Source organism: Salmo trutta, chromosome 13, assembly GCF_901001165.1.
Source record: "Salmo trutta chromosome 13, fSalTru1.1, whole genome shotgun sequence".
Lineage (NCBI taxonomy): Eukaryota > Metazoa > Chordata > Actinopteri > Salmoniformes > Salmonidae > Salmo > Salmo trutta.
Genome location: NC_042969.1, coordinates 23181749 through 23207431, shown reverse-complemented (window position 1 = coordinate 23207431; position 25683 = coordinate 23181749). Strand labels below are relative to the sequence as shown.

Here is a 25683-nt window from a genome sequence, read left to right as displayed (position 1 = left end):
AGCTGACCCTGTAAATGCTGTAGCTGACCCTGAATATAGCTGACCCTGTAAATAGCTGACCCTGTAAATGCTGTAGCTGACCCTGAATATAGCTGACCCTGTAAATACTGTAGCTGACACTGTATATAGCTGACCCTGTATATATCTCCTTGTATATAGCTGACCCTGTATATAGCTGACCCTGTATATAGCTGACCTTGTATATAGCTGACCCTGTAAATAGCTGACCCTGTAAATGCTGTAGCTGACCCTGAATATAGCTGACCCTGTAAATACTGTAGCTGACACTGTATATAGCTGACCCTGTATATATCTCCTTGTATATAGCTGACCCTGTATATATCTCCCTGTATATAGCTGACACTGTATATAGCTGACCCTGTATATATCTCCTTGTATATAGCTGACCCTGTATATATCTCCTTGTATATAGCTGACCCTGTAAATATCTCCCTGTATATAGCTGACACTGTATAGAGCTGACCCTTTATATAGCTGGCCCTGTATATATCTCCTTGTATATAGCTGACCCTGTATATTTCTCTTTGTATATAGTTGACCCTGTATATTTCTCTTTGTATATAGCTGACCCTGTATATTTTTCCTTGTATATAGCTGACCCTGTATATTTCTCCTTGTATATAGCTGACCCTGTATGTAGCTGACCCTGTATATTTTTCCTTGTATATAGCTGACCCTGTATATTTCTTCCTGTATATAGCTGACCCTGTATATAGCTGACCCTGTATATAGCTGACCCTGTATGTAGCTGACCCTGTATATAGCTAACCCTGTATATAGCTGACCCTGTATATAGCTGACCCTGTATATAGCTGACCTTGGTTATAGCTGACCCCTGTATATAGCTGACCCTGTATATAGCTGACCCTGTATATAGCTGACCTTGGTTATAGCTGACCCCTGTATATAGCTGACCCTGTATATTGCTGACCCTGTATATTGCTGACCCTGTATATACCTGACCCTGTATTTTGCTAACCCTGTATATAGCTGACCCTGTATAACGCTGACCCTGTATATTGCTCCTGCATATAGCTGACCCTGGTTATAGCTCTTGGTTATAGCTGACACTGTATATATCTCCCTGCATATAGCTGACCTTGGTTATAGCTGACCCTGTAAAGGCTTAAGCTGACGCTGTATAGAGCTCTCAGTTTATAGCTCCCTGTATATAGCTGACCCTGTATATAGTTGACCTTTTAGCTCCCTGTATATAGCTGACCCTGTGTATAGCTGACCCTGTATATAGCTGACCCTGTAATTTGCTGGCCCTGTAAATATCTCCCTATATATATCTGACCCTGTAAATAGCTGACCCTGTATATAGCTGACCCTGTAATTTGCTGACCCTGTAAATATCTCCCTGTATATAACTGACCCTGTAAATATCTCCCTGTATATAACTGACCCTGTAAATATCTCCCTGTATATAACTGACCCTGTAAATATCTCCCTGTATATAGCTGACCCTTTAAATATCTCCCCGTCTATTGCTGACCCTCTAAATATCTCCCTATATATAGCTGACCCTGTAAATATCTCCCTGAATACAGCTGACCCTGTAAATATCTCCCTGTATATAGCTGGCCCTTTATATAGCTGATCCTGTAAATATCTCCCGGTATATAGCTGACCCTGTATATAGCTGACCCTGTAAATATCTCCCTATGTAAAGCTGACCCTGTTTATATCTCCTTGTATATAGCTGACCCTTTAAATATCTCTCTGTATATAGATTGCCCTGTATATAGCTGACCCTGTAAATATCTCCCTGTATATTGCTGAGCCTGTAAATATCTCCCTGTATGTAGCTGGCCTTGTATATAGCTGACCCTGCTAATATCTCTTTGTATATTGCTGACCCTGTATATAGCTGACCCATGTAAATATCTCCCTGTATATTGCTGACCCTGTTTTTAGCTGACCCTGTAAATATCTCCCTGTATATAGCTGACCCTGTAAATATCTCCCTGTATATATCTGACGCTGTATATAGTTGACCCTGTAAATGTCTCCCTGTATATAGCTGACCCATTAAATATCTCCCTGTATATTGCTGACCCTGTATATAGGTCACCCTGTAAATATTTTCCTGTATATAACTGACCCTGTCTATAGCTGACCCTGTAAATATCTCCCTGTATGTAGCTGACCCTGTATATATCTCCCTGTATATAGGTGACCCTGTAAATATCTCCCTGTATGTAGCTGACCCTGTATATACTGTAGCTTCATTCTTGTGTATTTGTATTTCTCTTCTCTTATTGTCATTGTTTGTTGTTTTATTGTTTTATTCTGTATCGTTGGGAATGCTTGTAAGTAAGCATTTCACAGTAAGGTCTCCACCTGTTGTGTTCGACGCATGTGACAAATACAGTTTGATTTGATTTGACATCCCAACACGAGTTTAAATTGCCTCTCACAGAGGGGGGCTGGAGAGAATGCAGGTGTAGCTCGTCTGAAAACTGGTGTTCCTCAACTTTTCTTTTTACATTTCTAGTGATGCTGGTAATACTAAGACCCTTAAAGCAGCTTCAGATATTGCCCTTTATCTATGTCAGCTGTGCTTCCTTCACTCTTTCGCAAAGACATAAATCAAATGCCCACAGACGTATTACAGCTGTGTGTTTTCACTCTGTGAACTTTGAAAATGGGGTGTATGGCACAGATCAATAGTTTCTATATTTTGTTATAGTTACTGGTTGTGTTGTGTCTGAAGGATAAATGAATGAACAGATCGATCTGTCTTGGAAATGGAAAGAAATGACAAGTCTGATATCACCCAATATGTTTTGGTGGAGGGATGGAGGGAGTGAGCAGAGATGTCGGCCCAGTCATAAGACCTGTTATCCAAACTCCATTCTTCTTTGTGTTACAGCTGCCACCCGAAGTGTGAAAGATGAAGCCCTCAGTCCTCATGTTCCTCCTTATCAGCTCTGCCGCCTGCATCAATCTCAAATACATCTCCAAGAGAAACACGGGTAAGTCCACAAGTCTCCCTTTTAATCATGGCCAATCTATAGGTGACCAAAACTTTGATTCATTTGACTTTTGTTTTATCACGTTCCTCTTGTTGAAAGGAAATGAATTTCCCCATATCTATTCACTGACGCAACCTTGTGTTTGCACAACAAATGTGGAGGTCTTGATTTGCGAGTGTTATTGTTCAGTTTATTATTCTGTGTGGTGGTGTGTTGTCAGATGTTGTCTACTCTGTGTGCTCTGTGTTACATGTGTTGAATTTGTTTGTGGCAACCAGATATCCAGATACCCAGTTTGAGCTGTATATTTATCTTTCCTTCTGGCTTTTGGTGCTAGTGATGCCTTGTTTGGTCCTTCATTCCTCCACAGAGGGAGTAAAGTTCAAATAAAAGCTCATTCCTTTCTGTAGGGCTATCTAATCCAGTTCAGTCCCTGCTTTGGAGACTCATCAATGTGTTTTATCCCCCACTCACATTGTGTGTCTGTTTGCGTGTGGGTGAGGGTGTGTGGTGAGCAATTATGTTATCAGTGCCAAACGGGCTTTTATGTGGGCGGCAAAAACATAGAGGCAATCTTGTCTGTCAGTTTCTCACCCAGTGTGAGATTGAAATGTTTGGCATTTTCTCTCCTTGCAGTACCAGATGATCAGACAGAGACTGCATGTTATTTTGTTTCCCCGTTAATATTTGATGTAACACCTCCCTGTGTGAGAGGAATTGCAAAAACAGAGTGTTAGTTGTCAGAAGACAGAGACAGCTTTGATTCAATTAATGTTTTCTTTTCTTTTGAAGATGCTCAAACTTTGAGGAAATTTGCTCTGTGGAAACGATGACGCTGAAATAGCTTTTTGTTAAAATCAGTCAAGCAATTTAAATTATGTTAGTAGAATTATGAACTAAAGACACTGAACAAAGAATCCAGGAATACATTAAATAAAAGAACCCCATAGGCCACACAATTTTCCACTCTGGAGAAGAAAAAGCAAGCCGTGGCTTATCAGATATTATCTGATCAACCGCAATCCAGATAAAGTCAGCCTTATCAAAATATAAGAAGAAGAATCTAATTGTTTTTTCTGGCCATTCCTGTTAAGATCTCACCTCCCCCGTCACCCCAGGAAGTTGTGTCTGGGGAGAATGTGTGCTCCTGATAATGCTTGTTAATTGGCTGAATTTCCATTGAGGGAAGGTTAAGGGTAAGCAGGCAACGAATGGCGCAGAATCTTTCTGATCTTGAAACGACAGGACACTTGAGTCCCTCGGTTAATGCTTTAAAGTGCCCGGAGCATCCTGAGTGATTTTTCTTTTTTTAAAGGTACTTGAAGCGTGGGACATACGGTTAAATAAGTCATTTCTCCTAGATTCTCTAAGACAATACCACTGCGACATGTCATGTGATTCATCTAAATGCAGCCATTACTTCCACCCCTTTGATTAAGAGCTGAATTGTGCGTTCAGCTAATGCTGAACCTGTCTGAGGGGAAATATCTGTGCTTTCACACACTGGAGATTATTGCCAGGTTATTCATTTTTCAGGTTTTCATATGAAATTATGAGGTTTTAAAATCATTGTTATATTCTTGGTTCGACACATGAGTAGGGGAGCCATCTTAGTTAGTTTAACGTCTGTAGAGAAAGAAATACAAACAAAACTAGTGGTAATCTCAAATAAGGGCTCTTAGCCCAACATTAAACATCATTGTCCCATTCATATTTAATGAACAGAAACTCAATTAGCAACTTAAAAGATGCAGCTGATGTGACTTGGTAATAAAGGCATGTTTTATGATTAGGTAGCTGCTGTTAATGGGTGCAAACAAAGGGTGTAGCAGCAGTTGTGCAAGCCTCAGAGACTAGGAGTCAAGTAAATTGATTTAGCAAAACAATTAGTGCTAATATGTCAGTGGAAAGCCTGAAAGACCCATGGCAAACACAAGTTAAGGTTTGGTTAAATAATTCTTACACGGCCAAGTTCAGTACGTCATGATGGTCTCCTGTTTATGAGTGTTCTGCATAGTCCTTCTCAGAGTGCTCTTCTAAAGAACTTTTAAGCTGCATACTGTCTGTATGTGTCCAAAATGGCACCCTGTTCCCTTTATAGTTCACTACTTTTGACCCCCCCATAGGGCTCTGGTCAACAATAGTGCACTATATAGGGAATAGGGTGCAATTTGCGACACATCCTCTATCTGTGAGTTTGTCTGAGGAGCCATACAGACATATCTCCAGGAAGGTGCTCTAACATGAACTTTTACCTTCTCAACGAAGGGAAATACTAAGAATCTAAGGACATCCCTCTAGTGGTCCTTCTCCTGTAACCTCAGCCTCCTGCAGCAGCCCTGTTGGAGGCGTCTCCTCCACTCTGTCAGATGGCAACCTTCACTGCCAAATAACCGGTCTCCTCCTTTGAATTATTTTCATGAAACTCTTAACATTGAGAGAAAAGATACAATGGGAGTGTAAAGGTTACTGATTTCACAACCAGTACACAATAGTTTAGCATATGAAAGGCCTCAGCTCCAACGTGTGTCACTAATTTCTGCCTACGCCTAAGCTCTCCGCTTTAATATAGCAGGTTCTGCTTCTGAAAGCTGTCACATGATATGAAATGGAACTCAAACAATAACGTTCTTCCTGTCTTTTAAAAAGCTGGGAATAGTCTTTAGTAATCTGCTTCAGACTGCTACTGGCTGTTTGTGCCAGCCAATATGCAAATCAGATAAAAGACAGAAATTAAATTAAAAAGATCTTCAAAGACCCTTTTCACTACTGACTTTGTCAGAGTGCTTCTGTGCTTTCATTCCGTCAGGCCTTTCACGTTGGCTTCTCCCTTAAGTCAAGAGAAACCCTGTCAACATACTCTCAACCAGCTAAACCGCGGGGTGTTTCTGTGTGAAAGTATAGGCATACAGTACATGCATTTTTAAAGACACTCACATATGAATAGTATATGTATACCACCAGAAATAATGCACACACAAAGATATGATATGAATGGTTTCTTAAATCTGATGTCCTGATGTTATGTTGGGGGTACTGGAGGACTGGAGTTGGAAACCACTGTGCTTAACCATTAGACTAGTATGGGGGTACTGGAGGACTGGAGTTGGGAACCACTGGACTAGACCATTAGACCAGTATAGGGGCACTGGAGGACTGGAGTTGGGAACCACTGGACTAGACCATCAGACCAGTATAGGGGCACTGGAGGACTGGAGTTGGGAACCACTGGACTAAACCATTAGACCAGTATAGGGGCACTGGAGGACTGGAGTTGGGAACCACTGGACTAACATCACATCAACACCATTATCCCAGAAACCCTAGACCCACTCCAATTTGCATACCGCCCCAACAGATCCACAGATGATGCAATCTCTATTGCACTCCACACTGCCCTTTCACACCTGGACAAAAGGAACACCTATGTGAGAATGCTGTTCATTGACTACAGCTCAGTGTTCAAAACCAAAGTGCCCTCAAAGCTCATCAGTAAGCTAAGAACCCTGGGACTAAACACCTCCCTCTGCAACTGGATCCTGGACTTCCTGACAGGCCGCCCCCAGGTGGTAAGGGTAGGTAACAATACATCCGCCACACTGATCCTCAACACGGGGCCCCTCAGTGGTGTGTGCTCAGTCCCCAACTGTACTCCCTGTTCACTCATGACTGCACGGCCAGGTACGACTCCAACATCATCATTAAGTTTTCCGATGACACAACAGTGGTAGGCCTGATCACAGACAACAACGAGACAGCCTATAGGGAGGAGGTCAGAGACCTGGCCGTGTGGTGCCTGGACAACAACCTCTCCCTTAACGTGATCAAGACACAGGAGATGACTGGGGACTACAGGAAAAGGAGGACCGAGCACACCCCCATTCTCATCGACGGGGTTGTAGTGGAGCAGGTTGTCCACATCACCAACAAACTAACATGGTCCAAGCACACCAAGACATTCGTGAAGATGGCACGACAAAACCTATTCCCCCCCCCCCCCCCCCCCCCAGGAGATTGAAAAGATTTGGCATGGCTCCTCAGATCCTTAAAAGGTTCTACAGCTGCACCATCGAAAGCATCCTGACGGGTTGCATCACTGCCTGGTATGGCAACTGCTCGGCCTCTGACCGCAAGGCACTACAGAGGGTAGTGCGTATGGCCCAGTACATCACTGGGGCCAAGCTTCCTGCCATCCAGGACCTCTATACCAGGCGGTGTCAGAGGAAGGCCCTAAAAATTGTCAAAGACTCCAGCCACCCTATTCATAGACTGTTCTCTTTGCTACTACACAGCAAGCGGTACCGGAGCGCCAAGTGTAGGTGCAAGAGGCTTCTAAACAGCTTCTATCCTCAAGCCTTAAGACTCCTGAACATCTATTCAAATGGCTAACCAGACTATTTGCATTGACCCCCCTTTTACGCTGTCACTTTAATAACTCTACCTACATGTACATATTACCTCAATTACCTCGACTAACCGGTGCCCCCGCACATTGACTCTGTACCAGTACCCCCTGTATATTTTAAATTTTTTATATTATTTAACCTTTATTTAACTAGGCAAGTCAGTTAAAAACAAATTCTTATTTACAATGACGGCCTACCAAAAGGCAAAAGGCCTCCTGCGGGGACGGGGGCCTGGAATTAAAAAATTTAAAAATAAATAGAATATAAATATAGGACAAAACACACATCACAACAAGAGAGACACAACACTACATAAAGAGAGACCTAAGACAACAACATAGCAAGGCAGCAACACATGACAACACAGCATAGTAGCAACACAACATGGTAGCAGCACAAAAACATGGTACAAACATTATTGGGCAAAGTCAACAGCACAAAGGTCAAGAAGGTAGAGAAAACAATACATCACACAAAGCAGCCACAACTGTCAGTAAGAGTTTCCATGATTCAGTCTTTGAATGAAGAGATTGAGATAACTGAGAAGAGGAGCCTCACTATTGTTGAGGCTCGCTATTGTTATTTTACTGCTACTCTTTAATTATTTGTTACTTTTATTTCTTATTTTTTTGTTGGTATTTTTCTTAAAACTGCATTGATGGTTAAGGGCTTGTAAGTAAGCATTTCTCTGTAAGGTCTACACCTGTTGTACTCGGTGCATGTGACAAATACAATTTGATTTGATTAGATTTTTAAACCATTAGAGTTTAGGGGCACTGGAGGGCTGGAGTTGGGAACCACTGGACTAAACCATTAGACCAGTGTAGGGGCACTGGAGGGCTGGAGTTGGGAACCACTGGACTAAACCATTAGACCAGTGTAGGGGCACTGGAGGGCTGGAGTTGGGAACCACTGGACTAAACCATTAGACCAGTGTAGGGGCACTGGAGGGCTGGAGTTGGGAACCACTGGACTTAACCATTAGACCAGTATAGGGGCACTGGAGGGCTGGAGTTGGGAACCACTGGACTAAACCATTAGACCAGTGTAGGGGCACTGGAGGGCTGGAGTTGGGAACCACTGGACTAAACCATTAGACCAGTGTAGGGGCACTGGAGGGCTGGAGTTGGGAACCACTGGACTTAACCATTAGACCAGTATAGGGGCACTGGAGGGCTGGAGTTGGGAACCACTGGACTAAACCATTAGACCAGTGTAGGGGCACTGGAGGGCTGGAGTTGGGAACCACTGGACTAAACCGTTAGACCAGTATAGGGGTACTGGAGGGCTGGAGTTGGGAACCACTGGACTAAACCGTTAGACCAGTATAGGGGTACTGGAGGGCTGGAGTTGGGAACCACTGGACTTAACCATTAGACCAGTATGGGGGTACTGGAGGGCTGGAGTTGGGAAACACTAGACTAAACCATTAGACCAGTATGTTATCCTTTACATACAGATCATAATCATGATGATATGAAGCAGTTATGTCATTAATTATTCATTGGTTTCCTGATATTTAATTGGCATGGCAGTATGGTTAACATTTAGAACTTTTAAATGTTCTTAAGTGTTTAAAAGAAACTAAATTCCGCCACGTAGGTAAATGTACTGTATTTCCAGTGGGAACTACCAGTGGGAACTCATGTCATACTTATAATGTATATGTATTATAGATGGAATGTGATGGACTATTGTTGCCTCAGAGAATTGGTCTATTTAATAGGCAGCAAGCTATTCAGTCAGTCATCAAGGAAGCACAAACTGTTGAACAAAGATCTCTTGACTCACATTCAAATCTGAACACCAGTCTCTTTCTGCCGCACTGGGCTGTCCCAGGAAAACACCCCAAAACATTCAGTCAGACACTGTCTCCACCGTCCACGACTCTGATATCCGCTGTTTGTTTCGAAGTGAAATATTGATAGCTTGACACCATTTGACTTGCAGGCTGCACACTTGACAATGTGATGAGCTTTGCTAATAGACACTTCCTTGTTATGTCTGCTCACTTTGTTGACATTCCTATGTGGCCAACATGTAGATTGATAAATAATGTAAATGTGGTAGTGTGCGAGTGTGTAAACGTAAGAGAAATTTAACGTGATGTTAATGTGTTTGGACAGGATAGGGATGTTATATGTGGATGTCAGGATGGGGATGTTATATGTGGATGTCAGGATGGGGATGTTATATGTGGATGTCAGGATGGGGATGTTATATGTGGATGTCAGGATGGGGATGTTATATGTGGATGTCAGGATGGGGATGTTATATGTGGATGTCAGGATGGGGCTGTTATATGTGGATGTCAGGATGGGGATGTTATATGTGGATGTCAGGATGGGGATGTTATATGTGGATGTCAGGATGGGGATGTTATATGTGGATGTCAGGATGGGGCTGTTATGTGGATTTCAGGATGGGGATGTTATATGTGGATGTCAGGATGGGGCTGTTATATGTGGATGTCAGGATGGGGATGTTATATGTGGATGTCAGGATGGGGATGTTATATGTGGATGTCAGGATGGGGCTGTTATGTGGATTTCAGGATGGGGATGTTATATGTGGATGTCGATTAATTACTGTCCTAATATTCTTCTTCAAGAGCCAGGCTCTGCTTCACTGTGTCCTGTGTGACAGTTGGTTCAATGAGGAACCCCCAGCTTTTGACATCATTCATTTAATAATGTAATTAATAAAGAAGAGAAGCCATAACCTATCCTCCTTATGGAAGACAGTTATCACATGAATAGTTTAATATCCTGCAATCTTGGTGAATCAGCCCTTTTCCTTTTTCTCCGTCATGTTGGTTGCGTTTAAAAGTAAAGTCCATCTCCCCACCCTCGTCCCATCTCACCTGTAACAACTGCAGCCCATCGAGCTGCTGTAAGTCTACATATTGCACTGGGACCAAGTTTTTCTCTATCTGTCAAAGTGAGGCAGTTAAGATTATGAGTCACTAAAAAAACACCTTTTCAGTGCACAGCTATCCCCATGGCAACGTGCCACAAAGTGGAAATGCCAACACAATTTTGACTCAAGAAGCCCTGCCACCCTCAATCCACTCGCCCATTCTCCTCTCCAACTCTGTCACTCCCATGGTCAATTATTTCACTGAACACGCACTACTTAATAATTTTTCATTCACTCTGCCATGTTGGCTCAACAGTGTAATAAATTACTCTGCCATGTTGGCCCAATAATGTCATTTATTACTCTGTCATGTTGGCCCAACAGTGTAATATATTACTCTTCCACGTTGGGCCAATAATGTAATATATTACTCCGCCACGTTGGCCCAACAATGTAATATATTAGATTGGAATTAACTGTCTATTTTCAGCATGTGATAAGTATTCATGTGGAGATGGCTAATTCGTTACCTGATTATAGCAGCAGTTTGTAAATAAGCTTAGAAACAAATGAACACTGAACGCCTCACCCATACAATAGTAAACGCTGCCCATATGATTAATTTTCTAGCGCTTTAGGAGCGGAAGAGTGAAAAAAATAAATCAACATGTTTAGAATCTGTAATGCAGTGAGACCTTTGAACATCATAGTGAGCAGTGGCCCGTTTCCAACAATTACACTGAAAAAGGCTTTCCTGTCAAAAAGGGGCCCTTGGGAACAGTGCTATGAATAAATATAAACGCACAGGCCGGCAGTTTTGTGGCGGGGGAAAGGGATTGAGACATCAGGAATCATTTCAACTAGTCCAGAATACGAGGACAAGGCGTGAAGAGTGATGACCATGTATTTAACTGCCACTCATGTAGTTTACCAAGGTTCAATCAGTAAGACTGGTCTGAATGCTTGTTTAAAGTGGAACTGACAGCATTTTAAATACTTTGCAGATATGAAACAAACAGACAATCATAATACCAGTCAAAAATATCAAATTCCCAGTTTATGCTACAAAACCAACTTTATAAGAGGTTATAAAAATAGGTTCTACTTGACTCAAAATTTCATGAGGGACAGTAAGGCATTGTTGGTAGAATAGATGGATGCAGTTCAATGCATGATTAATATAATTCAGCAATACATTTATTGGTAGTCCAAAAAATATAGCTATAAGGTTGTAAATCACAGCCGGCCTGGTACATTGTTTGCTGCCTCCAATTATTTGGGATGCACTGTTTCAGTTTCAACGATTCAATATGTGACCCGTTTCAAGAAGCTAGGCATATGTCGCACAACACTACTTCACAGGAGAGGCATTTGATCGTCTTTTTTTGGCAGAAATGCCTTCTGGAACATGTGAACTTTCTTGTGCCATAATAACAAACTTATATTCCATCTGTAAATATGAATACAATTGTTAAATGACGAGCCATGTTAGTTTAGCCACAGAAAAAGTCAGGAACCTTCCCGCTAGCCATGATAGGCTGAGATAATGGCTGGGCTGGACATGCCGGGAGATGAGTTTGGATTGATCTGCCATGTTGTATGCTTCTTTTCTATAATTTGCATTGCTAGTTGTAGCCTAATGTTAGCTAGTTAACATTGAACCTAGTTGGTTAGCTTTAGCTGCCTGCAGATTCATACTACAGCTATGACAATCAGTTTGTATTGGTAGTAATATGAGTTGGGGTTATGCTGGTTCATTTTTTAGCTATCTAGCTAGCTACATGTCTAAACAAAAGATTCCACTTTGCCAGATGATTACATGACCCATCAAGTTAGCCAGGTGTGTCTAAGGGTGATTACTGCCATCTATTGTATTTCATGAACATGTGTACATGTCTAGACAGTAGTGAGCCATCCACTTATCTAGATGTGGCTGGGTGGGGGTTATATAATTTCTTTCACATGACCCATAAATTTAGACAAGTGTGTCTGGGTAAACATCATCAAATAATTATCTGGACACTTTCTGTTTTTGATATTGCTACTATGCAAATATGCAAGTAACCATTTCACTGTGTCGTTTACACATTTTACATTGACATTTTAGTCATTTAGCAGACACTCTTATCCAGAGTGACTTACAGTTAGTGCATTCAACCTAAGATAGCTATGTGCAAATAATATGGGACAACCACATATCACACGTATAGAAAGTACATTGTTCCTCAATAACGTACCTATCAGTAGAGTAAGAGCTAGAAGGGGGAGGGAGTGTGTGTGGGGGGGGAGGTGTCAAGTGCAGGTGCTGGCCCCTTTTTTATCCACTTCCTGCCTGAAAGACTTGCCCAAAGTAAACTACCTGTAGCTCAGGCCCTGAAGCCAGGTTATGCATATAATTGGTACCATTGGAAAGAAACACTGTGAAGTTTGTAGAAATGTTAAAATAATGTAGGAGAATATAACACAATAGATATGGTAGGAGAAAATCCAAAGAAAAAACAACCAGAATTGTTTTTTTTGAGAGACCATCCTCTTAGAAATGCAAGAGAAAGGTCATATTGAAAATTAGCTCCCTGGATGCAATTCCTATGGCTTCCACATGGTGTCAGAAGTCTATGTTCAAGGTTTCAGGCTTGTAACTTCAAAAACGAATAAGAAATAAGAGTGGAAATTCGTGTTTGCGCGCGCCATGAAGACATTACGCACCTGCTAAAATCGGTTTCCTATTGAACATACTTCTTTCCGAAATAAATATTATAGTTTGATTACATTTTAAGGTATCTGAAGAGTAAATAGAAATGTATTTTGACTTGTTGAAACAAAGTTTAGGGGTAGATTTTCGGAGTCCTTTCTCTGCAAGTTCAACGAGTGGATTACTCAAATCGATGGCGCCAACTAAACTGACTTTTTGGGATATAAAGAAGGATTTTATCTAACAAAACGACACTACATGTTATAGCTGGGACCCTTTGGATGACAAATCAGAAGAAGATTTTCAAAAAGTAAATGCATATTTAATATTTATATGTGAATGTATGAAATCTGTGCCGGTGGAAAAATATTTTGATGTGGGGCACCGTCCTCAAACAAACGCTGTAATAGCTACTGTAAATCGGACAGTGCAGTTAGATTAACAAGAATTTAAGCTTTAAGCCGATATAAGACACTTATATATACATACATTTTTTAAATCCATAATATTGATGAGTATTTATTTCAATTGCGCGCCCTCCAGTTTCACTGGAAGTTGTCCCACTAGCGGGACACCGATCCTTAAGTTTGTGTTTTTTTTTCAGTATTTAACATACTGTTTGAAGAGGTAGGGTTTCAGATGTTTTCAGAAGATGGGCAAGGACTCTGCTGTCCTAGCTTCAGGGGAAGCTGATTCCACCATTGGGGTGCCAGGACAGAGAAGAGCTTGGACTGGGCTGAGCGGGAGCTGCCCTGTAGGGGTGGGAGGGCCATGAGACCTGAGGTGGCAGAACGGAGTGCTCGGGTTGTGGTGTAGGGTTTCAACATAGCCTGAAGGTACACCTTCTGTATCCTGTGCATGTGACAAATAAACAGATTTTATTTGTGGTAGTGTGTGTTTACCAGAGATGGTAATGTGAAGAACAACATGACCTGCACCAAAGTCAGATTAGGTATAGGTCAAAGACTAGATAAAGTGTATTTTTACCTGGAGCTTTTTCTTATTGTAGGCTTCTACCACTTTTAGTCTTGAAATCTTTGGTTGTTTACTTCACTACTCACTCTGTTTAGCACATGGCCTCACATGTGAGTCCTTAAAAAGATGGGTGGGGCTAAGGCTTAAGAAGGTGTGAACGATGCTGAATGAATGTAGACAAAGAAGAGCTTTCCAGTAGGTGTACCAAAACGTTCAAGGGCCATTTTCTCAAAAGTGGGGTTTAATAAATTTGATCAACTTTCAAAGCAGAATTACTTTCCCATTGTTCCTCAACTGCAGTGTATGATATACCATTTTCTAGCTCTGAGTCTCTACTTTTATCTAAGGCTGGGAATGTCAATACAATCAAACTAGCAAGGACAACGATCAAATGTCAGTCATAACATGGCTAATAGGCTACTGTATCTATGTATATAGCTATTTATTTAGTGAGCTAAAAACACAGAGCCTAACGTTAGCTACCTAGCTGCTGGGAGGATGTAATGTAATTGGAGGAGTGGGTGAGTGAATTACTTTTTCCCCTCATATCGGTTTTCAGTAACTACAGCTAGCTAGAGATGCAGGTGTCATTTGGTTAGCTAGCAAAAAATGAGAATTACTTGAACGACTGTTATCCAGTTAGCATATGTCTTGCGTTCGTAAATTGTCTCTGGCTATCTACTCTGATTTTAGTGCACTCTTGTCTGAGTGTGCCAGAATGCAGAATAACTGATGAATTTACAAACATGCAACACACTCTGAATAGGACCATTGTCAGTAAACGTAGGCAAAAAAGTAACAGTCACGAACGCTCTAGATAACATATAAACATTCTAACCAGCTCTGCTAGGGAGAGTAAAATGGTCAGAGTGATGTGTTCTCTCATTTGTGTCTGGAAGTAGATAGCAAGCTAGCCAACTTTAGCCAGTTAGCTTGGGTGGTTGACTGCCATTGTGAGTAACGCGAGGATCAACCCTACTCCTCGGCCAGAGCGTCTTGTGTCAATCGTGCAGTGCGCTCTGAACGCTCGGAGTTCGAAACACTGAATTTACGAACAGACAATCTAACAACTCTCTGAATTTACGAACGACCCAGAGACACACCAAAGGTAATTTATGAATGCACCCGTAATTGTATATTTCATTGATCAAATAGGCTGGTAAGCAGGCAAGTTCACATTCACTTGTCAAAACGTGGGTTGGGACAAGCATACACTGGCAGGCAAGCTGCAGAAGGACGAGCAGGCTACTATTCCCCATCGTTTATCAGTGAAATTTTGATGACCAAGTAGCTGAAAAAGTTTGAGAGGGTTTATCTAATTTTCCCTCGTTAGATTTTATCTCGTCTTGCTCTGGCTAGCATTAGATGTTGATCTTGTTGTTGATGTGCATAGCTAAGGGAGAGAGAGACTACCTTTTCATGGTTGTTTGATCAATAGGATTGTTAAATTCCCAAATGTAAGAGTACTACCTGGTATTTACATATTTTCAGAAATCAATTTAGGTGTATTTTGTGGCTTTTGGCGAATGCGTTTTAATGATCTAAAGTCGCGCTGTTGCTACTGTCTGTAAACACACAGTCCAGTTCAAAGTATATGATGGCAGGCCGGTGTGGCATATGGCTTATTTGCATAAAGGCCTACTATAGCTCTGATTGGCTATGGCACACCGGTCTGCGTAGACTCCGGTCCTGGACAAGACAGATGTTTTTATTAGGTTTTATTTACTGCAGTGTCTATTAATTGTCCAAATGCACAAATTTATGAAAACGTGAAAATTAACATATCTAAGTGCTCGCGTATCAGAAAATAAATAATAAATAAAAAAAGGTGTCATATTCTTCCTGGGGGTGTATATGAACAGATTTTAATAATATTTCATGTTGCTAAAATGCTGTCAGTTCCACTTTAACTTCATCCAGTAAGCATAACATAATTCACATTGTTTCTTATTCCACTGGCATAGTGGGAATGAATACAAAAGTATCATTATCAGCATAGCATATTGCTTCGCCTCTTCTTTCCTATTAGCCATGTGTAGAATGTCATTCACCTATTGACCTTACAGCCTATACGCACGGCACAGTAATACACCTTCCTCACGCTTGCTGTTTAACCTATGGCTCACTCACCTTCCTCTCTCTCAACCAATGGGTGTACATCTTGGGGTGGATTTATATGTCAACTCACCCTTGTTCTCTCACTTGCGTTTTTCAGCAAACGTTTTTGACAACCATCCACCAGCTATAATAACCTGAAGGCCCATCATTGGAACTCCTTTCTCCCAGCGGGTGGTTTCGATGCCAGCAGCCCGCATACGGCTACCTGCCATCACATCATCTGGCTCTGAAGATCTTCCCTCGGAGACAAGGCCATTCCCCAAACTATTAGATAAAATGTCATATTGCATTCCGTCTTTGTTGTTCATTCAGTTAAGCCTGTATTAGATTGAAATGTTGTTGTGTAGTACTAAACATTCTATTTTTGCCCTGCAGTGTTGGAGCTTAAGAATTTCACTGTACCCCACAATTACATCTGCGACCCTGTGCATGTGACTAATAAAGTCGTCTAATCTAATCTACTATACATATCCACATTGACTGACAACTCAGGTACTTGGGGGACATTCTGTGATGCTATAAAGCTAGGTGGCGTAATGCAAAACAGGAGGAAATAAAACAATTTGACCATTTATTTGATCAACTGAAAATCTCAGGAACATTTGCAATCGCTTTCATTCTCCTCAGGAATACAAGATTAGAACGCCGTTTTACAGTTCAAGGTAAGAGTTAAACTGTCCTAATTTGCACATGCTCTATTTCCTAGGATCTAAAATCCCCAAATAACCAGAGAAAGAGTTGGATACAGAATGCAGCAGCCTGCCTGTGCAGCCCCACTGTCAACCACCATGTAATTAAGTTATGCATTTGTCACTGTAGGTCCTTAGCCTTGTAATTTTTCCACGCCTGAGTGTGCGTACAGATAGATTATACAATTCCAGCGGTGCCATCAACACATACAGAATCCTCTCTTGCCAAACTTCCTAGCCTTCGATCTATGTCAACGAGTAATTATGGCAGTTAAAGAAAGCCTTCCCTGGTGACCAGACATCTATTGTCAGCGTCTGGAACAGACATGTACATTTGTCCCTCCCTACACGTAATGAGGAAGTCAGTGAGCCTTTATAAAGGTGGCTTAGTGATCTTTCTCCATCTGAGGTGTGTGTGTGTGTGTGTGTGTGTGTGTCGAGCTGTTTATCTCTATTCCAATAGTAATTACATAGGGCTCACTTCAAACGAGTCAAGGACAGACTGGAAAACAGAGCTTGAGAATTTCTTATTGAGAGAGAGGGAAAGCAAGAGAGAGAGAGACAGAGAGATGGGCTAATTTTAAGAATAGAAAATGATCTGGTATGTTGATACCAGGCCTAGGGAGATACATTGGAAAGTCTCTGGCCTTCTGAACATATAGGAAGGAGGTTGATACTTTTCAACTTGCTACAGAGCTGTTGACCTCGGGAGGGCTTTGTGGCAGGCCGTTCCTGTGGGATTATAAGTGCTTTGTGGCAGTCCATTCCAGGGGGAGTTTGAGAGAAGAGCATAAAGGGGTAACCCCTCAAAGTGCGTCAGTGTCATGGCTCCTAATGCCAGCACCCACCTGACAACAGGATGGTTAGTTTAAAGGGCATTAAGTTACTCAGCGGAAAAGAGTAGCCCATAGCATTGTATTGGCAACATCATTAAATGAGAGTGATCTATTTGTCCTTTTAGGGAACGTCTAATGAAATAGTTCCTCAAAAACAAGGCTAGCAGTACAATGAGTATGGCTTACTACTGTATTTAGTGAGTTATTTTTCATGGGACAACTAATTCACAGCAAAACATAAATATGATTTATTGTAAATATATGTCTCAAAATACATACCATTTTTTTATGAAGTAAGAAGGCCATTTCAGAGTAGCTGGAAATAATAACCTTGGTATTAACTTATTGCTAAAAACAGGCGCTTGTACCTAGACATGTTGAGTGGGTCTGGGGCATTTTGCAGTCTTGATATAATTTTTGTTGTCTACATTTAGAAAAACAAGAAGAGTGGGATGCAGTTGCGTGTTTAATGGTCTTGAGAAAGGACTCAGATATGAAACGTCTACATGAAACAATCTCAACCTTCTCACACTTAGTTTTTCCTACAGTGTGTATCCCTATTGGATATATTTTACTGTGTTGCACTGATTCTCATTATCTGATATACTCTACATTTGGTAAATGTCTTTATTTCAGCATAATTGCAGTGTGATTGAGGCTTGTTCTTCTTACAAGCTGAAAACAATGGCAGCTAATTGAATTACAGATATCCCCTGAGATTGTTGCTACTGTGAGAACACAAAAAAGTATGAATTTCTAAACTATTGCTGTAATTCTAAATTAAAGTTAAGATGTGAAATACGTACTGCCATTTTGTTAAAGCAAAGTAGCCAATTCAATGCTGCTTAGTTCTGTGGATTCATTTGGGTCATTTTTGGTTCTTATCATGAGCTGCTTTTGGTGTGCTTCCCAGAGGAGTAACCACTCACAAATATCTGTTCTCCCTCTCTTGTCTCAAGCAATTGGATATGACAACTCAAAAACCAAATAACATTTGTTTCATGACAGGGAGCTATTGAAACAGATCTGTGATGGCAATTCTTGATTTGGAGATTCAAGCCCTGGCAGACACTGACAGCAGTCTCAGTTTCATGCATCTCTGTCAAAGCCAGGCGGCTGTGAATCCTGACGGGTGCCTCTCTACTGCAAACAGCCTGAACCCTAAGATGGCCTTCCAGTTATCTGTTAAACCATTTAACCCCACATGATAGAGCAGCTGTTTGCTTCCTGACCACGGCTGTGTTTGAGTATACATCTGAAGTGAAACTCAGAGCATGCTCTGATTGCAGATGACATGGAAGGAAAAGACATGTTCAATTCATCACTGACCGGTGCACAAACACACACTTACACCAGCAGGGATGGTCTGGAAAAGCAGATCTTCTAAGATTTGTGCAAAAACCTATTTTAAAAATCATTAGTGTTCCTGAAAGTATACAGAGAAGGTAGATGTTACCAAGAGAGTGTAACTGTAACATGAGGTTACAACATGGTTCACAGTATGTAGGAGGATCACCTGAACAGTAACATGAAAGGCATCTTTCAGTGACTGATTATTTGAACATGCATCTCCTACAGTATCCATATTAACTTATTTGTTCATATTTATGATACTTCACGACCACACCCCCTGTGGTTCCCAGCCACTCCTCCCCAGTGAAATTGGTCATCTGTAACCCCCGTCAGTGGAACCAATGAGCTGTGATTTCCAGCTGATTGTCCTTGTGCATTATGTAGGCTTACACACAGCCCTCAGGATTTACACATCACTCATATGTGCTCACCTTTGCATTACAGCCCTCAGCAATCACACATCACGCGTATGTGCTCACCTTTGCATCACAGCCCTCAGGATTTACACATCACTCATATGTGCTCACCTTTGCATTACAGCCCTCAGCAATCACACATCACGCGTATGTGCTCACTGTTGCATCACAGCCGGCCAAGAGTCTTTAAAAATGCATTTGGTAAATAGGTTATATACTACTATATCCATTTGGTAAATAGGTTATATACTACTATACCCATTCCATGTAGCTTATGGTTGTTTTTTATGTTTTTTCATATACTATATAATTAACACTATATCTCCTCCCCATTGTTTTACCAAATAATGGACTGGATACAATTTACTTGCCTTTATTGTTCCCATACTGTAGAAACCACATGGTGCCTGCAGCAACTGATTACATTCTTTCAGTGAGTCATTATATCCAGTCAGAGGTTCAGGCAAGGAGGAACAATAATGGTTTGAAGGACACTTTATAAGAGATCACCAATTGAGTATTATTTTGCAAATATAAAAGTATTGTTGTAAGTATTACAGTCAATGCAGCATTTGTGGGAGCAAACAGGAATGTAGAAATAGCACAGAACTATGTACCGGCAGTCAGTAGTTAGTTAAGGAAGCGCTACAGGCAGATGCACTTTCATCTGATTTTCTTCAGAAAGTGTTTAACCAGAAGGAAATAATTAGTCTTCCAGCTGAACTCACCGCAAGATAATTCAGGTTTTGTTTTGCAGTGTTTTTCCCCTCTCTTTCTTGATGGAATGTAAGGGGGAAAATATTATATGCCAGACAAAAAGCACTCTCTAAGGGAATTGGACATCACATGCCAGAAGATGCTTTCTTGATGGGAGCATTGATAGACAGGTTTTAGTGAGGACTCCTAAACCCCCCAGCAGTTTTCTGATTCATTCTAATGAACAAAAGTACTGTATTCAAAGCCCCAAGTAAATCCAATAGGACACACTGAGGGGATGTGTCCAGTGATGGAAATGTGGTGAATTTATACAAATCCATTTTAGAGGATGGATGGGTTTCATGGATCTGCCATGGCATTGTGCTACTGCCAGACCCAGCAGCACATCACATTGCCATGATATAATCCCAGGCTCAATATCTCATGTGTAATTGCTAATTAATCCTTCAGGTGCATTTGAGCCCATTCAGAGAGTCGGTCAGGCTGTCTATGGGGGGCTATTGCTCGTGCCATCCCGTTTCAGCGAAGAAGGCATTTCCTAGGCAGGAAACATCAGCTCTGTCAGGCAGCTATACTGGCAGAAGACAGATAGCGTCCGCATGACAGGTTGCCCACAGGTCATAGCCATATGTTAGGCTCTGATTGTGTGAAATGGGAACATAATGGAATAGAAATGTAGAGTCTTGAATGTTTTCTTGTTCAGTGCTTCTCAATAGCTGGGGTTTGAGACCTCGCAGGGGCCCATGTGGAGTCTTTGCTTGGTGAATAACCAAGCCATAATACAAAGATAGAGAGTCACTCTGTTTATTGTGACTCTTTCCTCACAGCACATTGGCTATTGGCTGTGGAATAGCTTAAGGGATTTGGCCAAGGGGACCCATACCAGATCTGATTAGGAATGGCATTATTCTCACAGAAAAGCTCTGTTTCCTCTCAGTGTTTATGTCACACTGTATAGGGGCTATTGTATGGGTGAAAGACCATGTTTCATTCTCTCCACAGTGGCATGTGGTTTGGAGCATGATGTAGTTGGTGATATGATACTTAATGATGCTTCATTGACTAAAAACTGGCATTGGGACCAAGAAATTGGTATTATATCTATCTGGGGGGGAAATGATGACAAGGTCAAACGTTGACTATGTTGAGTATGACAACATGATTGGACCATTTATAGAGCTGCAGAGGAATCCACTGACTACATTCTATCCAGCAGAGCCTTCCCACTGAGCACACAATGAGATTATGTTGAATCAACGTGGAATAGATGTTGAATTGACGTCTGTGCTAGGGTCGGGTGTCACGTTGGTATAAAGGGATCGGGAGATAGGCGCAGGAATGTGTAATAGGGGTTTTTATTGACCCAAATTACAGCTTGCCATGTAAAGGCACGGGGACGAAGATCAAACAAACACGTAACAAAAACACAGGGTTGAAACCCAAACAAAAGAGCGAGGAGTACCTCTAATAAATACAGCGGGGCGAGACCCGTAACATAAACGCACACAATGATACCACACAGGTCGAGACCTGTAATCATCTGCGCAAAAGAAGCGGCCCAAAGCCAAAACAAAACAGCACAGGTACTCACACGACCAACAGACATGGGAACAATAATCGACAGCCCAATGGTGAACCAAAGGGCAGATTTATACAATTACAATCAGGGAAATGGGGAATAGGTGTGCATTATGACACAGTTCCGAAGGGACCCGTGACATTGGGAGGTATCCAGAATTTCTTACCGTCATATCATTTCTATACTATACCGGGTGTACGAATGTGCACACAAGGGGCACTATTTCAAAAAGGAAAAAAATAATAATATATATAACATATATATAAATTCTACACATATTTAGCAGATGTTATTGGTCACATACACATATGTAGCAGATGTTATTGTCACGTTCGTCGTATGAAGGAGACCAAAGCGCAGCATGGGTATCGTTCCACATCTTTATTTCAATGTGAAACTTTGCAAAACAAACAATAAACTACAAACAAAACACAAACCGTGACGAAAGAGGTGCGACATGCACTAACTCAAAATAATCTCCCACAAACACAGGTGGGAAAAACAACTACTTAAATATGATCCCCAATTAGAGACAACGATGACCAGCTGCCTCTAATTGGGGATCATACAAAAATCCCAACATAGAAAAAAGAAACTAGAAACAAAACAACATAGAACTAAATGAACTAAATAAACTAGATAAACCCCCCCCCCCCCCCCAGTCACACCCTGACCTACTCTACATTAGAAAATAAGAGCTCTCTATGGTCAGGACGTGACAGTTATTGGTCACATACACATATTTAACAGATGTTATTGGACACATACACATATTTAACAGATGTTTTTGGTCACATACTCATATTTAACAGATGTTATTGGTCACATACACATATTTAACAGATGTTATTGGACACATACACATATTTAACAGATGTTTTTGGTCACATACTCATATTTAACAGATGTTATTGGTCACATACACATATTTAACAGATGTTATTGCGGGTGTAGCGAATATTTTTTTGGGGGGTGGGAGACGCACAAAACATTATCAACAGAGATCATGATCTGGGAAGGGATTGAAGGTCTCTGCTGTAACTAAGAAGCTTGATCTTGACATCTACCCCCCATTTTTTTAGACACACTGAACAAAAATATAAACGCAACATGTAAAGTGTTGGTCCTATGTTACATGAGCTGAAATAAAAGATCCCAGAACTGTTCCATATGCACAGAAAGCTTATTTTTCTCATTAAATTTGTTTACATCCCTGTTTGTTAGCATTTCTCCTTTGCCAAGATAATCCCTCCACCTGACATGTACAGTGGGGGAAAAAAATATTTGATCCCCTGCTGGTTTGCCCACTTACAAAGAAATGGTCAGTCTATAATTTTAATAGTAGGTTTATTTGAACAGTGAGAGACAGAATAACAACAAAAATATCCAGAAAAATGCATGTCAAAAATTGTATAAATTGATTTGCATTTTAATGAGGGAAATAAGTATTTGACCCCTCTGCAAAACATGACTTAGTACTTGGTGGCAAAACCCTTGTTGGCAATCACAGAGGTCAGACATTTCTTGTAGTTGGCCACCAGGTTTGCACACATCTCAGGAGGGATTTTGTCCCACTCCTCTTTGCAGATCTTCTCCAAGTCATTAAGGTTTCGAGGCTGACGTTTGGCAACTTGAACCTTCAGCTCCCTCCACAGATTTTCTATGGGATTAAGGTCTGGAGACTGGTTAGGCCACTCCAGGACCTTAATGTGCTTCTTCTTGAGCCACTCCTTTGTTGCCTTGGCCGTGTGTTTTGGGTCATTGTCATGCTGGAATACCCATTGTTATTCTGTTTCTCACTGTTCAAATAAACCTACTATTAAAATTATAGACGGATCATTTCTTTGTAAGTGGGCAAACGTACAAAATCAGCAGGGGATCAAATACTTTTTTCCCCCACTGTATGGCATATCGAGAAGCTGATTAAGCAGCATGATCATTACACTGGTGCATCTTGTGCTGGGGAAAACAAAATGCCACTCTAAAATGTGCAGTTTTGTTACACAACACAATGGCACAGATGACTAAAGTTTTGAGGGAGCATGTCATTGTCTACCAGAGCTGTTGCCAGAGAATTTAAAGTAAATGTCCTTACCATAAGCCGCCTCCAACATCGTTTTAAAGAATTTGACAGTAAGTCCAACCGGCCGGCATTTTATCGATGGCAATTTGAATGCACAGAGATACTGTGACGAGATCCTGAGGCCCATTGACGTGCCATTCATCTGCCGCCATCACCTCATGTTTCAGCATGATAATGCACGGCCCCATGTCGGAAGGATCTGTACACAATTCCTGGAAGCTGAAATGCTCTGGATCGACGTGTATGACAGCGTGTACCAGTTCCCGTCAATATCCAGCAACTTCACACAGCCATTGAGGAGTGGGACAGGATTCCACAGGCCACAATCAACAGCCTGATCAACTCAATGCCAAAGTGATGTCTCGCCCTGCATGAGGCAAATGGTGGTCACACCAGATACTGACTGGTTTTCTGATCCACGCCTCTACCTTTTTTTAAGGTATCTTTAAGGTAGATCCATATCTGTATTCCCAGTCATGTGATATCCATAGATTAGGGTCTAATTAATTTATTTAAATTAACTTATTTAATTATACATGACACATTATACATATTTTGATTTGTTTCACACTTTTTTGGTTACTACATGATTCCATATGTGTTATTTCATAGTTTTGATGTCTTCTATTATTCTACAATGTAGAAAATAGTAAAAATAATGAAAAACCCTGGAATGAGTGGGTGTGTCCAAACTTTTGACTGGTATATATATGTATATATATATATATATATGTATATATATATGTACATATGTATATATGTACATATGTATATATGTACACATATATATATATATACTGCTCAAAAAAATAAAAGGAACACTTAAACAACACAATGTAACTCCAAGTCAATCACACTTCTGTGAAATCAAACTGTCCACTTAGGAAGCAACACTGATTGACAATATATTTCACATGCTGTTGTGCAAATGGAATAGACAACAGGTGGAAATTATAGGCAATTAGCAAGACACCCCCAATAAAGGAGTGGTTCTTCAGGTGGTGACCACAGACCACTTCTCAGTTCCTATGCTTCCTGGCTGATGTTTTGGTCACTTTTGAATGCTGGCGGTGCTTTCACTCTAGTGGTAGCATGAGACGGAGTCTACAACCCACACAAGTGGCTCAGGTAGTGCAGCTCATCCAGGATGGCACATCAATGCGAGCTGTGGCAAGAAGGTTTTCTGTGTCTGTCAGCGTAGTGTCCAGAGCATGGAGGCGCTACCAGGAGACAGGCCAGTACATCAGGAGACGTGGAGGAGGCCGTAGGAGGGCAACAACCCAGCAGCAGGACCGCTACATCCGCCTTTGTGCAAGGAGGAGCAGGAGGAGCACTGCCAGAGCCCTGCAAAATGACCTCCAGCAGGCCACAAATGTGCATGTGTCTGCTCAAACGGTCAGAAACAGACTCCATGAGGGTGGTATGAGGGCCCGACGTCCACAGGTGGGGGTTGTGCTTACAGCCCAACACCGTGCAGGACGTTTGGCATTTGCCAGAGAACACCAAGATTGGCAAATTCGCCACTGGCGCCCTGTGCTCTTCACAGATGAAAGCAGGTTCACACTGAGCACATGTGACAGACGTGACAGAGTCTGGAGATGCCGTGGAGAACGTTCTGCTGCCTGCAACATCCTCCAGCATGACCGGTTTGGCGGTGGGTCAGTCATGGTGTGGGGTGGCATTTCTTTGGGGGGCCGCACAGCCCTCCATGTGCTCGCCAGAGGTAGCCTGACTGCCATTAGGTACCGAGATGAGATCCTCAGACCACTTGTGAGACCATATGCTGGTGCGGTTGGCCCTGGGTTCCTCTTAATGCAAGACAATGCTAGACCTCATGTGGCTGGAGTGTGTCAGCAGTTCCTGCAAGAGGAAGGCATTGATGCTATGGACTGGCCCGCCCGTTCCCCAGACCTGAATCCAATTGAGCACATCTGGGACATCATGTCTCACTCCATCCA

The 25683-nt window shown here is 41.6% G+C and overlaps 1 protein-coding gene across 1 annotated transcript in view; it reads left to right on the top strand.

Annotated features, from left to right (window-relative positions):
• The window catches only part of LOC115205035 (X-linked interleukin-1 receptor accessory protein-like 2), a 237290-nt gene that overhangs the window by 43479 nt on the left and 168128 nt on the right, over window positions 1-25683 (top strand). Inside the window, exon 2 of the mRNA XM_029770595.1 lies at window positions 2900-3002. Within this exon, the coding sequence (XP_029626455.1) occupies window positions 2921-3002 (82 nt within the window). The 5' untranslated portion in view covers window positions 2900-2920. The remainder of the gene's footprint in view (window positions 1-2899; window positions 3003-25683) is intronic.